This window comes from Arabidopsis thaliana, chromosome 5 (genome assembly GCF_000001735.4).
Source record: "Arabidopsis thaliana chromosome 5, partial sequence".
In the NCBI taxonomy this organism is placed as follows: domain Eukaryota; kingdom Viridiplantae; phylum Streptophyta; class Magnoliopsida; order Brassicales; family Brassicaceae; genus Arabidopsis; species Arabidopsis thaliana.
In genome coordinates this window covers 26,679,454-26,692,696 of record NC_003076.8, presented here as the reverse complement: position 1 = coordinate 26,692,696, position 13,243 = coordinate 26,679,454, and the positions used below count along the sequence as shown (strand labels likewise).

Below are 13,243 nucleotides of genomic sequence, written 5' to 3'. Positions count from 1 at the left end.
TTTTTTTACGGGTGTGATTTTTTGCCTTCACTCTCATCTTGAGGGTCCGAGACCGTCCTCAAAAGTTATTACCTTGTAATCAAGGATGGTGTTCTTGGCTTAATTATTACTCTATATGGCAAGTATCGTTTGTTGGCTTTATTCTTTATTACTAAATGTTGCAATACTTGATATGAAGAATACGTAGATACATTAAAAAAAAGACAAATTACTGAAGGAAGTATGATTCTCGTTTGAAACATGGCAAGAACCATCGGGCTCTAGAGCGGGGAAAGGAAGAGGAAACAGATCGGTGCGGTTGTTCAACGGTGTTGGAATCGAGGTCGAATATGAAGATTTCGTTTTCGTCATATTGATCTTTAAAATAAGGAGTAGGATTGGAGAAGTAGATGGAATTGGCCTTGATCCCTTGCATGTCCTTGGCGAGCACTGTGATACCCAAATCCAAAAGAATTGTCTCGTCTCCCAGAGAAACAGTTTTCTCCCACTTGTTGTTGTTCCCTTCCATCTTGTAGATTTCAAAGCTCCATATCTTGGACAGACTCGGACGATGGCACTTAACAATTAAGACATGTCCGGCTAGAGTGACTACCATATCATCCTTGAAGTGATTCAACTGGTCCTTCATTGGAATTCCAGGAAGTCTCATTCTCATGGAAATACATAGTGGATTATTTAACAACTTACTTACGCTAGTTTTGAAAACTTTGACCGGAATATCTCCAGAGAAATCGAAGACCTTGAGTTTATAATTGCTCAGACAGTAAAGTTTGTGATCCTTAAAAACCATGCTAAAACACTCTTCGATACCTGACAAGGTTGGGATTTGTTTCCACGAGGAATCTCCTTTCTTGAAAGAAATGGCTAATTCTTCATGAGCCATTCCAATAACTAGGTGATCTTTGCTTTTCTCATCGGTCCATAATATCGGACATGTGAGTCCAAACTCTGGTTGGAGAATCGGTAGATTGATTCTCTCGCGGGTTAGAAGATCAAGAATATAGAGATTATTACATTGATGGTCTAAGTCTTCTTCCATGTATTCTGATTCAGGTTGCATCAAAAGCCAGCTTCCATAACTGGCGATACAAGAGCTCTTTGCGAAATCGTTGCCGAGATTTGGAGTTTTGTACATCTTGTCTTCCTCTTCAGGATTGAACAAGAGACAGTGATTGTTGTCCTTGGGGAATCGAATCATCCAAGGGATTTGATTGTTTGGCTGAGAATTTCTCGAAACTGAAAGCCAAGATGAACAAACGGATTTTGCACGTTGGAAATCGGCAAAACCAAGGCGGTCAAATACAAATTGCATGAGATCTGAAGGAAGCTTCGACCAGCACCAATCGAGATTTCTTCTCTGATCCGGTGGACCAGGGAGTAGCGGAGAGGCCATAGGACGGAATCTTAACCAAGCCCTTCAAGTTTATAAAGACGTCGAAACTTGTCTACGTGACATTCATTATTTAGGTTTGACGTTGCTTGTGTTTATATCTCACTAATGGAATGGCTTGGTGGCTGCTCAGAAAGCCCATTGGGCCTTGCATTATTATATAAAATATTTTTGTTTTTCATTCTTTATTTCTTTGTTAGCCCCATTGGTTACAGAAACTTACAAACCTGGTGTGAGAGTCTGCTAACAAGTTCTGAGGACCCTTAACAAAGAAACTCTCACACTCCTCTCCATCAAAACCTGAGCTTTTACCTTCTCTCACTTCCTTTAACTTATCCATCAAATTAAGCCCTGTCAAGTGATCTCCCCAGATATCATAGTACCTATACTCTTTCGCTTTCTCTTCTTTCACTTCGGTTCTTGATTTCGCTCCAGGTGCTCTCACATTTGGAGCCAGTGAGCTTCGTTGTATGATCATTGACTTAACCCCTGAAACCGGAAACGTTGCTGAGTGCGATAGGACCGGTTTAGTAGGAGGCTTTACTAGCTTCGTTGCGGCTTGAGTAGTAGGTGGTTCTGGTGATATTGGAGACCTAGGAGTTGAGTTTCCGCTGTAACTGCTTGAAACATCTGTGCACTCTGGTGTTAATCCGTTGATTCCTCCTTTCTTCTTTTTCTTGTTACGGCGCCTCTTCTTGTCTTTCGCTGTCTTTACAGTGAGATTCACAGCTTCTGATGCTTCTTCTTCGTGTGAAGAAGCAACTGGCTTAACGCTGCTGCTGTTCTTGGGAACCTCATCGAACACTTGCAGGCTTTCTTTGCTTATGGATCTTAGCAGAGAATCCATTTCAGGGGATATTGTGATCGTAGATGGTTTCTCAACTTCTCTCGACTCCATGTGGTTGCTATTGTTTCTCTTGTTGTTCTCCTCGATGAAGTGATCATTGAAGCAAAATATCAGAATGAGTAGAGCTGCAGCAATAAGAACCGCAATTGCGAATTTCTTCGTCCGCACCCAAAAGACCGGTTTTTTGTAGAGACTAAGCATCAAAACAGGTGCGGTCGCCTTCATAGGTACTGCAAAAACAGCAACTCCAGATGCCCAAGAGAGTTCACTCTGGTAGAAAAAGAGAAACTTTATGGAATCCCCTGGTTCTAATGAAAATCCTTCACATGGATGGTTCACCATAAAACCATTTCCTCCACATTGTTTTCCTGAAACCGTAATACTTAACTCCCTTGTGGTCTTCTTAGTATAGAGCTCTTTGGACATAGGCTCGTAACAAGTGTCTCCAATGTGAAAGAATCCAGTAAATGGCTGAAACTCTATGATGTGGACAGGCTTCAGAGATAGCCACACAACACCAGATAGATTTTTTCTGATCAGAGCAGAGCTACTCCGTGATTCTTTGGGACAAGCCAACACAAATGGATCAGACCGATTCTCTGATCCTAAAGCTGAAAGGAAACAAAACAGCTGTGAACTAGGACAAACATTCTGGTCAGATTTCTGGATTGCTACACTCCCAGAATCTTCACCATTAATAAAGCCCTGAAACTCCATAGCAGCAGAACCAGTGTTGTAACCATATTCAGCTAAGTTATGCAATGTATTGACTGATGAAAGCAATAGACATGAGAGAAGGAGAAGACAATGAAACGCCTTTGATGAACCAAATGCTCCTCCTCTGTTAACACATAAACACAAACACATAAGAGAGGTTTAACAAACAATGAAATTAATTTGGGGATTCACCAACTACTTAAAAAGCTATAAACATTCTAGGAAACAAAAAAAATCACCCAAAAATGAAAAAGGGTTAAAACAAAATGAAAATTTGAATAGTACCCAAAAGAGAGAATGTCATTTGAAGAAATCAGAAGCAAGAAATAGTTCTATAAACAGAAAAAAGACAAAGAGGAAGGAACTATTCCTATTGATAGCGAAAGGCGAAACTTGAATTAAAACTGTTCTATGAAAACATCGAACTAAAACCCAGAACAAGTAAGTGATAGAAGAAGCAGAGTAGTACAAAAGATTCGAACTTGATGTAAAAAAATTAAAACTTTCGTGAAAATCGAAGAACCCATCATCGGGAAAAGATAAAATAAAGTGAGGAAGAAAGAAGAAGAAGGATTTACCCAAGGTGGAAGAAGAAGGAAGGAGGCGTAATCGCTAGGGTTTTTCGCTCCATGTCTGAAAAGAACATCGAATCATCTGAAATTTAGGACTTTTTTTTTTAAAAAGATTATGTGAAGATTTAGTAAACAAAAAAATAAAAGAAGCGATTTTCTTGGGGACGAGAGAGCAACGCCACCTGAAGGAGAAGGGAGGCTGAGGACCAATAGACTGGAAAATTAAAGGAGAGGAACAAGATGACATACTCTTCCTTTAAATTACTTTATTACCCTTCTCTTATGACCTAACTGTTAATCTTTTGGCTTGGGTCCTTTCGTAATATTATTCAGTCGTCTTCTTTTTACCTTTTTTTTTGTTTTAAAATGGTCTTTACATAATGACATTTTAAGACAAATTTTTAGTTTTTGTGATTGTATTTCTACTTTATTTTGTTTTACATATACTTACCGTTTATTTATATTTCAAGTGGTAAACTTTGTAGTTCAATTGGCTAAAGCTGTAATTTAATTTTACTAGCAGAGTGAGCTACAAATACATTTACAAACAGAACAATGAATTATATATCAAAAATATTTTAAAAGCTTATTAAATTTGATAAAGATATTAACTATTATGTGTATAGTATTATACTATTATTATTACGAGATTCGTGGTAAATTGGTGTAATTAAAATGATATAACAAAAACAAAATATACTAATAGCAAAAAAGAAAAGTAAAGAAAAAGCCAAATACTTTTGTTTGGAACGTGGCATGAGAATCCGTATGAGACTTTTGGGGGCAAAATCGGCGTTACACATGTTTGGGTTGCTATGCGAGTGTGTTGGACTTTTGTGTGCGTACGACGACAAAAACCGGTACGGTCCGGTACAATTGCCAACGGTTGCCTCACTAACGGAGTTAATAACGGGGAATCTCGAAGTCTAACGGCGTTTACTTCGTCTAAGAGATTCCTCTCGACGTGTTGCCCACATTGCTACGATTCGCGGTTCTAGGCCCATGAAAAGGTCACATCTTGGATGATCGGACGGCTGAGAATTAAGTGGAAGTTTTAAAATTTTCATTAGACAAAGACATATATAATTGACGTATTAAACTATTTACTTGTGGAATTATTAGTTTTAAAAAATAAGCAAAGATTCTCATAATTAATTACTTGCACCAACCGAACCATTAAACCATGTACTAGACAGCGACTAATATTCTAGACCCCACTCGTATACATACAAGTCTCGTCATTCAAAATCAAGCCACTATTTACAGTTTAAAAGTTTTGTTTTCTTGTATTAATGGTCTAATAGTAGATAACTAGATATTTATACAAACAATATTAAAAGGTTTTTGAACTAGGAAGAAAAAAGGGATGGATGATAGTTATTGACATTGATACGAGTTATTAATTATATAAATAAAACAAGTACGAAGCTTTATGAGTCCTCTACTCTTTTTAAAAACATTTTTTGATAAAATGAAAAGTTAAAGGGGAAAAAAAAAAATATATAAACTAGGGAGTTGTATTTTACCATAAAAAAAAACAAACAAACTATGGAATTATAAATAAGAGAAGTTGAAAAAATATTGTTATGATGATATTATATATGTTATTTACAGACACTGAATAGTGAAGGTAACGAAGGATGTATGTTAAAAGGAAAAAAGAAGAGAGGAAAAAAACCAAAAAAGTGGAGGATGTATAAATGGGTTTCGATTATACCTTTATTGGGCTTAACTCTTTTTTTTTGTGCACAACTAATGGGCTTTAACTAGATGCTCATATTGATGGAAAATTAACGGGCCATCACTTTTTAATACGGCCCAGAAAAAGGTATTTTTTTTTTTTTTTCTAGTTCTGTGTTGGTTAGCATGTCTTTCAGACTCTCAAGCATGGAAAGCATATGTACAGCAGTCGCATGCTAGCAACTTTGCAAATAATAAAGAAGATTTGAATAAGAACTTCCGAAGATATTTTATTTTATTTGATTTTGTAGTTACAAATTACTTTTAAAAGATCGACCGAGCTTTAGTCACACGTGTGGAGTAGTAGTATATACAGATATCAACCAATGTTTACTTTTTACATCACTCACTCAACTCCAAAGTGCTCACCTAACAGATTTTTTGTATTGTTTGTAGAGATCACCAAACTCTTTTCATTTTAATGAAATATTTACATTGTCAACAACAATAAATAAATTTACGGAATGTTTTTTGTCCGTAAACATCTTATTTTGTCTCCTTGAATTTGAATTATATCTACATAGATCTAACAACGACCATGACTAAGAAGATTCGAACCATATATAATCTCTTAACATTAGTGAGTTACCGCTATAAATTGGTTACTTAAGTAATACTTGAGTTATTTTAGCAAGTTTTTTTCTTGCATTTGGGTTAAAGGTAATTCCATCTCCGTATATGACTTCTTATGTTAGCAAACCTAATTAAAAACATCAATTCCCAACGTAGGTTGCTACGAATAATAATTTGATTGTATTTACAAGATATAATACACTTTAACCAATAATTGTAAAAAAAAAGAAAAATGAAACGAAAAGAGAAGAGAATATCAGAAAGACAAACACATTAAGCTTGGTACACTATGCACAAGTTTGTAAATATTGTAATTATTTAGGTTCTAATGGATCAATGGCCAATGCCGGGGCTGTTTCCCGGAGTTGTTGGCCGGAACTCATCAACGCCATGTTCTTCTTTGCTAATGTCAGTCTTCACAGAGCCACCACCGGTTCTCAAGCCACCGGCTCCTTCGTGTACAGTAAGAGTACTGTTCTTGATTGACTTTCTATGGGTCCTCAAGTGTCTTGCCTCTGTTGGTATGATTTCATGGCTCACAAGTATGGCAATAATAAGAAGAGATATGCAGAAATTGAAGAACAGAGCTTTTGCCATTGATGATGATTGAGTTTTTGTTAGTCAAAAATGTCAAGAATCAAGTCAAAAATAATAGTAAGAAGTCTCTCTCTGTTTCTTAAAGTTTTCTTGGGGTTTAAGATAGAGAAATGTAAGTGTCTTTAAGCTTGTATAAGAATCTTCAAATAGTAGTCAACAGATGCTATGTGAAGAGTCTTGAATCTTAAAAGGTTTAAGGAATCTTGGGTTTGAGGGTGACTATATATAGGCACCCAAGTGACATGGGAACCCTAGTTAGGCTTATGGGTTTATCACATCTTTAAAATTATATTCCTCTTTCCAGAATTTTTTAAAACTAAAGTATAGTGTCCAATTGAAAACTAATATAGCAATTAATTTCTAATGATATATGGTTGTTGTGAATGGGAAAGCTTCTCAGATGAGCTAAAAGGTTCACAGCCTCCACTTCACATTTGCGCCTAGTTGTCTATATTCCCTTAGTTTCCTTACCAGTTACCCATTATTATATATACATATAAGCACCCTTAGAGAAGTACAAGAGTATTTACTATGAGTATCACAAAATAAAGTTTTACCATATATATACCACCAATATACGATTATTTTAAGAACCGGTTTACCATCTTATAGCTTGGCGTAACTAGATGTTTCTTCAGACTCAAAAAAGAGGAAGAATTGGAGTAGCAAAAGAAGTGCAAATGTTACGATACTCGTGGAAGAATCATTGTCTTAGAAATTTAGAATAGAGTTTGGCTTGGCTTCCTTCTGTTTCAGGCAATCAACATGTTGCGAATTGTTCAATTGATATGGCTGAAAAGTGGTGCTGCCGTGATGGATGTCGTAGATACCATGATTGAGGCATAGCTAAAACACATACATGACCAATTTCTCTAATATACGATATGTTCACGTAAAGCCTTAAACATTAACAGGTTTAGTTACCGGTACGATTAGGAAAAGAAAACTAATAAGTAATATCGTAATCGTACGATATTAATATAATCACACTTGACATATTAATGAACCGTACCTATGACACCTACATATGTTAAAAGGCTGCTAATTAAGTACATATTGGTCGACAGCGAGAGCAGGCTTTAAGTACTCCGAGACCATTGGGTGCTTATTATATTAAATCACTTTTGCATTCGTTTAATATTTAGATTAACACTCGAGCTTTCAAGCCGCCCTTCAAACTCCTCAAGAGTTGCACCTTTTATGAGTATCAATTATATTGTACTGTTAGTACTAAGAAAAAGCTTTCATTTTAATAACACAAAAAACAGAGTGTCCTTTGCCACTATTCCATATGCCCTAAGGCCAACATAGCTTGTGACCACTAATCATTAATTAAGGATTAAACCAAATATGGAAAATAGATTAGTTGGCTCTTAGCTTTCAAATCAGCTACAACCGTCAATTTAAAGATCTAGAGACCAGCATGATCTTTGCAAGACCCACCACCATGATTTAGACAAATTAATATTGCCGTTTTTTCTTTTCAATCTTTTAATATACACTTGTTAATAATTTTTGAACAAAAGACACAACCTACCATACTAATACAAATCATATACTCCATATATTTTGATATAATAAATGTTTTTTGAGTTTTGAGCGTCGTGGATACAGTATTTTCTAACTAATTTAAATTAATTTGAGCTGGATACACATTGAATACAAAACATTAAAGTAATAAAATTCTACAAAATGCACTATTAAAAAAAATGCATAAAGTTCTACATTCTTTTCTACCGCTTAATTAGTAGGTGATTTCCCACATTCTCTCATTTTCATATACTCTAATTTCATCTTGTGTCCGTATATTATGATCTGTTAGCACCAATTACAAATAAAGCATACCGTAATTGGTGATGCAAGTTACTGTGAAGTAAATATAGAATTCAATGTTGTGTGAATTAACGATGAAATTATACAAAAAAATCATAGAAGTACCAGAAAATGGGTGTAACTCCCTGTTTATGTTATTAAAGACAAACCCTAATTGATCCATATATAGCTGCCGCTTTACCCTTTCCACATGATATACATGGCTGATTATCAATTTTTTTTTTTTCAAAATAAAGTTTACGGCTGGTGAAACGAAACTGATGTTGCATGTCCAAAAAAATGCTTCGTTTAACATTAAAATATGAATCTGAATGTGTCCATGGATATGTTAGTGTGTGATCAAGTTTTTATCAGTTATGAAATGTGTAAGTTTCTTACGTAATTTATCAACTACAAGTCTTATTATTATCGGTCGAACCTTTATGCGATTCCAAAAAGATTTGGGATTAAAACATCATGGTTGAGTTAGCATTTCGCATATTATATATTAACGCTGTGATGAATTTGATAAAACCAAGATTAATATACTTTATTTTTTCTTAATGACCAATCATTGTTAATTAAACAACTACTGCTTATTTTGTTCACAATGAAAAAAAAAAAAAAAAAAAAAACAATTACGAGAAACAAAGCATTCAATTAAAGTTCAAGACTTATTGGTTACAAACAATTACGAAAAACACAGAAACCCTAGATAATACACGTCGAACGCACCCACAACAACATCTTACTTTGTCATAAGAAAATGTCTAAGAACATAAGTACATAACCATTGCATCTTATCTTAGTTTGTCACCACAACACACATGCTAGTGACCAATTCCTGGACTGTTCCCAGGGTTGGTAGGCCGAAATGCATCCAAAGAATGATCTTCTGTCGTTAACTTGCTCGACAGATTCGAGTTGCCCGCAGCGAATTTCTTCGAGACATTAGAGATTCGCGATGACTTCAAAGGTCGACCTTCAACGATGTGAGATTCTTGAATAAGAACCAGCACTATTAGTAGTAGTATTAAGCTAGTCAAAGTGCATTTAGCCATAGCAATTATGAGAGAGTGTTAAATGTTCAAGATTAAACGAAACGAATAAAAGTAGCTAACCTAGAGAATATATGAAGAATGAATGTGTATATCAGTGGCTTCAACTCTAGATGGCTATTTATGGGGAAGAAAAATGACTAGCTGGACCATGCATGTGAACCAACAAGAAACAAAGCCAATCAATTATTATTTATAATATTTTACGGTTAAAATAATCTAATATTATATACGCATGGAAATAATTATGAGTTTAATTATAATTTCCAAGCTTCTGGGAAGATTTGGTGAACGGAGATCATATGCAAACATACAACGAAAAAACATCGAACAAGAAAATGGTGTTGGTTGCTAATAAACACTTTCGTCTATGAATGTATATGCAAACCAAAATAATTACACACACACACACACATCAGAGATTGCATTTATTAATAATACAAAAAAAAAAAAAGAGATTGCATTTTTTCTAAACGTGAATTTAAGTATATGATGATTCATCGAATAATAAAAAGCATATTCCTCGGACTCCATACTAGTTGAGGTGAATGTGGTCATTCATTAAAAAGTGTTATAAATCAATAATACGTAGATGTAATGATTTGTCAAGAAGCACCAGTGGTCTAGTGGTAGAATAGTACCCTGCCACGGTACAGACCCGGGTTCGATTCCCGGCTGGTGCATCTCTTTTGAATTATTGAAAATACGAAAAGTCAGGGTTTTTTTTTTTGTCTCCGCGCCTCTGGGGCTCGGGGCATATTTCGCTTTTGAAAATTTGCTTTAAAAGGTGAAAAAATTATTCACTTAAAAAGTGATTTTGGTTGCCTACTTTTAGACTTCCAGCTTTGTCGTTGCCCTTTTCTCACTCACACTTTTCAACCAAATAATTTGCCTTCAGTTTTTTATTCAACAAAATAATTATGATGAACTTAAATTATTCTATTGAAACTTTTTTCATCATTCCAATTGCAAGAAAGAAGAATAGTTATTTAAAATTAATTCAATGATTTTATCATAAACTCTCGTTCAGTATTTGTATTGTACAGCACGCACCATTTGATCAAACCGCATGGAGGGAAAGGAGAACTCAATCTTATTAATTGTGAGTCAATAGAACTTAATAAAGTTATTTTCCTTCTCCCCAATTTTGAAATCTTTAAGCCTTTATTTTCTTATACTATATTAATCACCAAACTTTTATTAGAAAAGAAACACAAAAGTACGTAGCACTAAATTATCTTTTTTTTTTTCTTTCTATTAGATAGTTTAAAAAATCGTCGAAACCTATCTTCGTGTACTTTGATATTCTACCTTTTGCACATGGCAAGTATTAAGAAGAAGCTCACTGCGAAGTATCAGCAATGTATATATTATAACATGCAAACTCATGCAAGAAACTAAAGTTCTTTAACACAGATCGTATTTAATTTTATTAATGATCTGAAATAATGCTTAATCGATCCACTTACAAGTGACATATCATAAACTAAACATACACATTATATAAAAACTGCACTTGGACAATAACTTAAATTTCATATTAATTTAGCAAAAGCATTGAAGAAGTACTAAACTATGAAACCTTTCTAATTAAGCATTAGGCTCATTGTTCTTGACAGCATGTCCAACGCCGGGACTATGTCCTGGCGTCGTAGGTTCGAAGTCATCTTTATACCCTCCAGCATTTTCTTCATTCTCCTTCATCTTATGACCAATGCCCGGGCTGTTACCAGGAGAAGTAGGCCCAAAATCATCAGTGTACCCGACTGTGAAATGATGATCATCATGATCTTGATCGTCGGTTTTTCGCAACTGTCTCGCCTCCGTAAACTGAATTTCATAAAATACCGTCGAAATGAAGAGAATACTAAGAATGATATAAACTGAGAGTTTCATGTTAAAAATAAAAATCTGTGAGAAGGTTAGTTTCTAGTGTATACGAGAGAGGAAGGTCTAGATTACCCGACTTTGGCTTATGTTTTTAAGTTTGTTCGAGAGATAGATCGTTTTTATAAGTGTAATGTGAGTGGAACAATATAATGAGCACAGTGATTTAATTTGGACCGTTCATGTATCAATTTCCATAACTATAAAAATGCATAATGTGAATAAAAAAAGTGGAGGGGTAATAGTATTAAACATTCGCTATAATAAACAGACAATCGATATGGACGTCATATATCCAAGCTGAAGAAGGGAGGTTTCAAATGGTTTATTGGTATCTTTTAAGGTAAATATATAATATCAAAACGTCGGTTTCAATCATCATATAAATATAACTCAACTTTCAAATTATATATGTTTATTTTTGGGCAACTATTATAATTAATAGTAATTAAACACATCAAAGAATTATTTATACAACAAAATCTAAGCGTGGGATTTTCAGCAGAGGTCCTGAATCTCCCATAGTGCTCCATTGTTGAATATACCAACTCATACTCGTATTGTACTTTTCTTTAATGTGTTAATTTCCCAGTGATAGAACATGGTTGGTGATTAAAAAAAAAAGCATGGTTAGTTTATATATAAGCATGACCGGAATATAGTATACTTTTCAGAAGCTATCAATTTGAGATAGGAGAAAAAAGTTTATAAGCATGAGCAGAAAAACGTGTTCTCTCGTCCCATCATGATTCAACAATTGTTATATATTAGTATTGGAATGAAATACTAAAAATTTCCAAAGGCTAATTAAGTTCTACAAAAGCCGCCCTTCCCTAACCACAGAAAGGCACTGATGTTAGAAGGACCCTCTCGCATCTGGCCATTTCCATAGATAATATACATATACAAAAGCTTTTAAAATAATTTATTTAAAAAATCGTACAAATCTTGAAAGAATCCCGTTTTTAGTTTACATTTTCAACTTTTAGCTTCTTTTTTCAGTATGTGAAAATAGTATATATTTATATGTAGATGGTTGTTGGGAATTAGAATAATTTTATATCTCTTTCCAAAATCTATTGCAATGTGCATGATTTTTTTCAAAGAGACTTTAGTTTTTTCTTTTTATCAAAAACTTTCTTTAGTAAAAAATATGATATTATAAAATTAATTCAAAATAAGTGTTATAAAAAAAAGTTAGCTATATACTGCAAAAAAATGCAATTCCTGAGATTCCCTAGTTATATGATTATATTCTTGACTTCTAAAGTTTATTATAAAAGTTGGACCCCCCACTCACAAATATAAGATCTGCTCCACAACCAAAAAGGGTTGGTTACCATCAAGTAAAGTATTCTTCGTACGAAAAACATTGTAATCATTGTATACACCCTCCCTTAATAATTATATATACTATTGTATTATATTAATTTGGCTTCTAGAACCGTTTTATGATTTTTATGACCGTAAGAAAGCACTCCAAGATATATACAAGGATTTCACGTTTTCTACCTTCATTAGTCTTGTATCTGACTGATTAAGTATGCATATGGTGTTTGTGACGTTTCAAAATTATGTTCTGTATTTAGTATTATAGATGAATATTAACTATTGGTAATGCATAACGTGATGAAAACGTACACTGTTTATGTTCAAACGATTTTTTTTTGTATATAAAGAACGATAAATTCAAACTTCTAACAAGTAAGTCGTTTTTTTCTTTTCAAAAGATTGAATGCATTTGATTACATCAAACCAAATCGTTTGTTTAAAGTAATCATATTGACACTATAACATGTAAACTGTTTGAATCGAAGTTAATCACACCTAACCTTCTTTTTTTGTAGACTATCACACTTAACCTATTCAACCAATATGAGAAAATTTCGCTTAAGTATATGTTTTTATTAGTAAAAAGTTAAGTAATTAAATGTCGGCATGTGAAAGTTTTATTTCGACACTTGTTTTCCTCTATTTGCTCCGTCCATTTTAAACCCTTTATTTAACTCATAAAGTGTCCGACCACGCCGCCATGCTTGTAAGAGTATAA

General features: G+C 34.1%; 3 protein-coding genes, 4 long non-coding RNA genes and 2 other non-coding genes across 9 annotated transcripts; 3 read left to right on the top strand and 6 right to left on the bottom strand.

The window, feature by feature from the left end:
• Nucleotides 1-7: 7 nt before the first annotated feature.
• Nucleotides 8-1,444, bottom strand: AT5G66830 (F-box protein (DUF295)). Its single transcript, NM_126082.2, has one exon. The coding sequence runs from the start codon at nt 1,391-1,393 to the stop codon at nt 209-211; it is 1,185 nt and encodes a 394-aa protein (NP_201484.1). The 5' UTR covers nt 1,394-1,444; the 3' UTR covers nt 8-208.
• A 72-nt stretch (nt 1,445-1,516) lies between these two features.
• On the bottom strand, nt 1,517-3,754 carry AT5G66820 (uncharacterized protein). The gene is made up of 2 exons (NM_126081.4): nt 3,533-3,754; nt 1,517-3,078 (listed from the first exon to the last, which is right to left on the bottom strand). Exons 1-2 carry the CDS (start codon nt 3,598-3,600, stop codon nt 1,587-1,589), a joined length of 1,560 nt encoding a protein of 519 aa, NP_201483.2. The 5' UTR covers nt 3,601-3,754; the 3' UTR covers nt 1,517-1,586.
• Nucleotides 3,755-4,149: 395 nt separating this feature from the next.
• On the top strand, nt 4,150-4,711 carry AT5G09775. Its single transcript, NR_143236.1, has one exon. It is a non-coding gene; the product is annotated as an other RNA (long non-coding RNA).
• Nucleotides 4,712-5,992: 1,281 nt separating this feature from the next.
• On the bottom strand, nt 5,993-6,269 carry AT5G09765. The gene has a single exon (NR_143235.1). It is a non-coding gene; the product is annotated as an other RNA (long non-coding RNA).
• AT5G09745 lies at nt 6,037-6,611 on the bottom strand. Its single transcript, NR_144267.1, has one exon. It is a non-coding gene; the product is annotated as an uncharacterized misc_RNA (transcript).
• Nucleotides 6,612-8,930: 2,319 nt separating this feature from the next.
• On the bottom strand, nt 8,931-9,247 carry AT5G09735. Its single transcript, NR_143234.1, has one exon. It is a non-coding gene; the product is annotated as an other RNA (long non-coding RNA).
• A 671-nt stretch (nt 9,248-9,918) lies between these two features.
• On the top strand, nt 9,919-9,989 carry AT5G66817. The gene has a single exon. It is a non-coding gene; the product is annotated as a tRNA-Gly (tRNA).
• Nucleotides 9,990-10,746: 757 nt separating this feature from the next.
• AT5G66816 (DNA-directed RNA polymerase II subunit RPB1-like protein) lies at nt 10,747-11,346 on the bottom strand. The gene has a single exon (NM_001126042.2). The coding sequence runs from the start codon at nt 11,200-11,202 to the stop codon at nt 10,897-10,899; it is 306 nt and encodes a 101-aa protein (NP_001119514.1). The 5' UTR covers nt 11,203-11,346; the 3' UTR covers nt 10,747-10,896.
• Nucleotides 11,347-11,707: 361 nt separating this feature from the next.
• Nucleotides 11,708-12,078, top strand: AT5G09715. The gene has a single exon (NR_143233.1). It is a non-coding gene; the product is annotated as an other RNA (long non-coding RNA).
• Nucleotides 12,079-13,243: the final 1,165 nt, after the last annotated feature.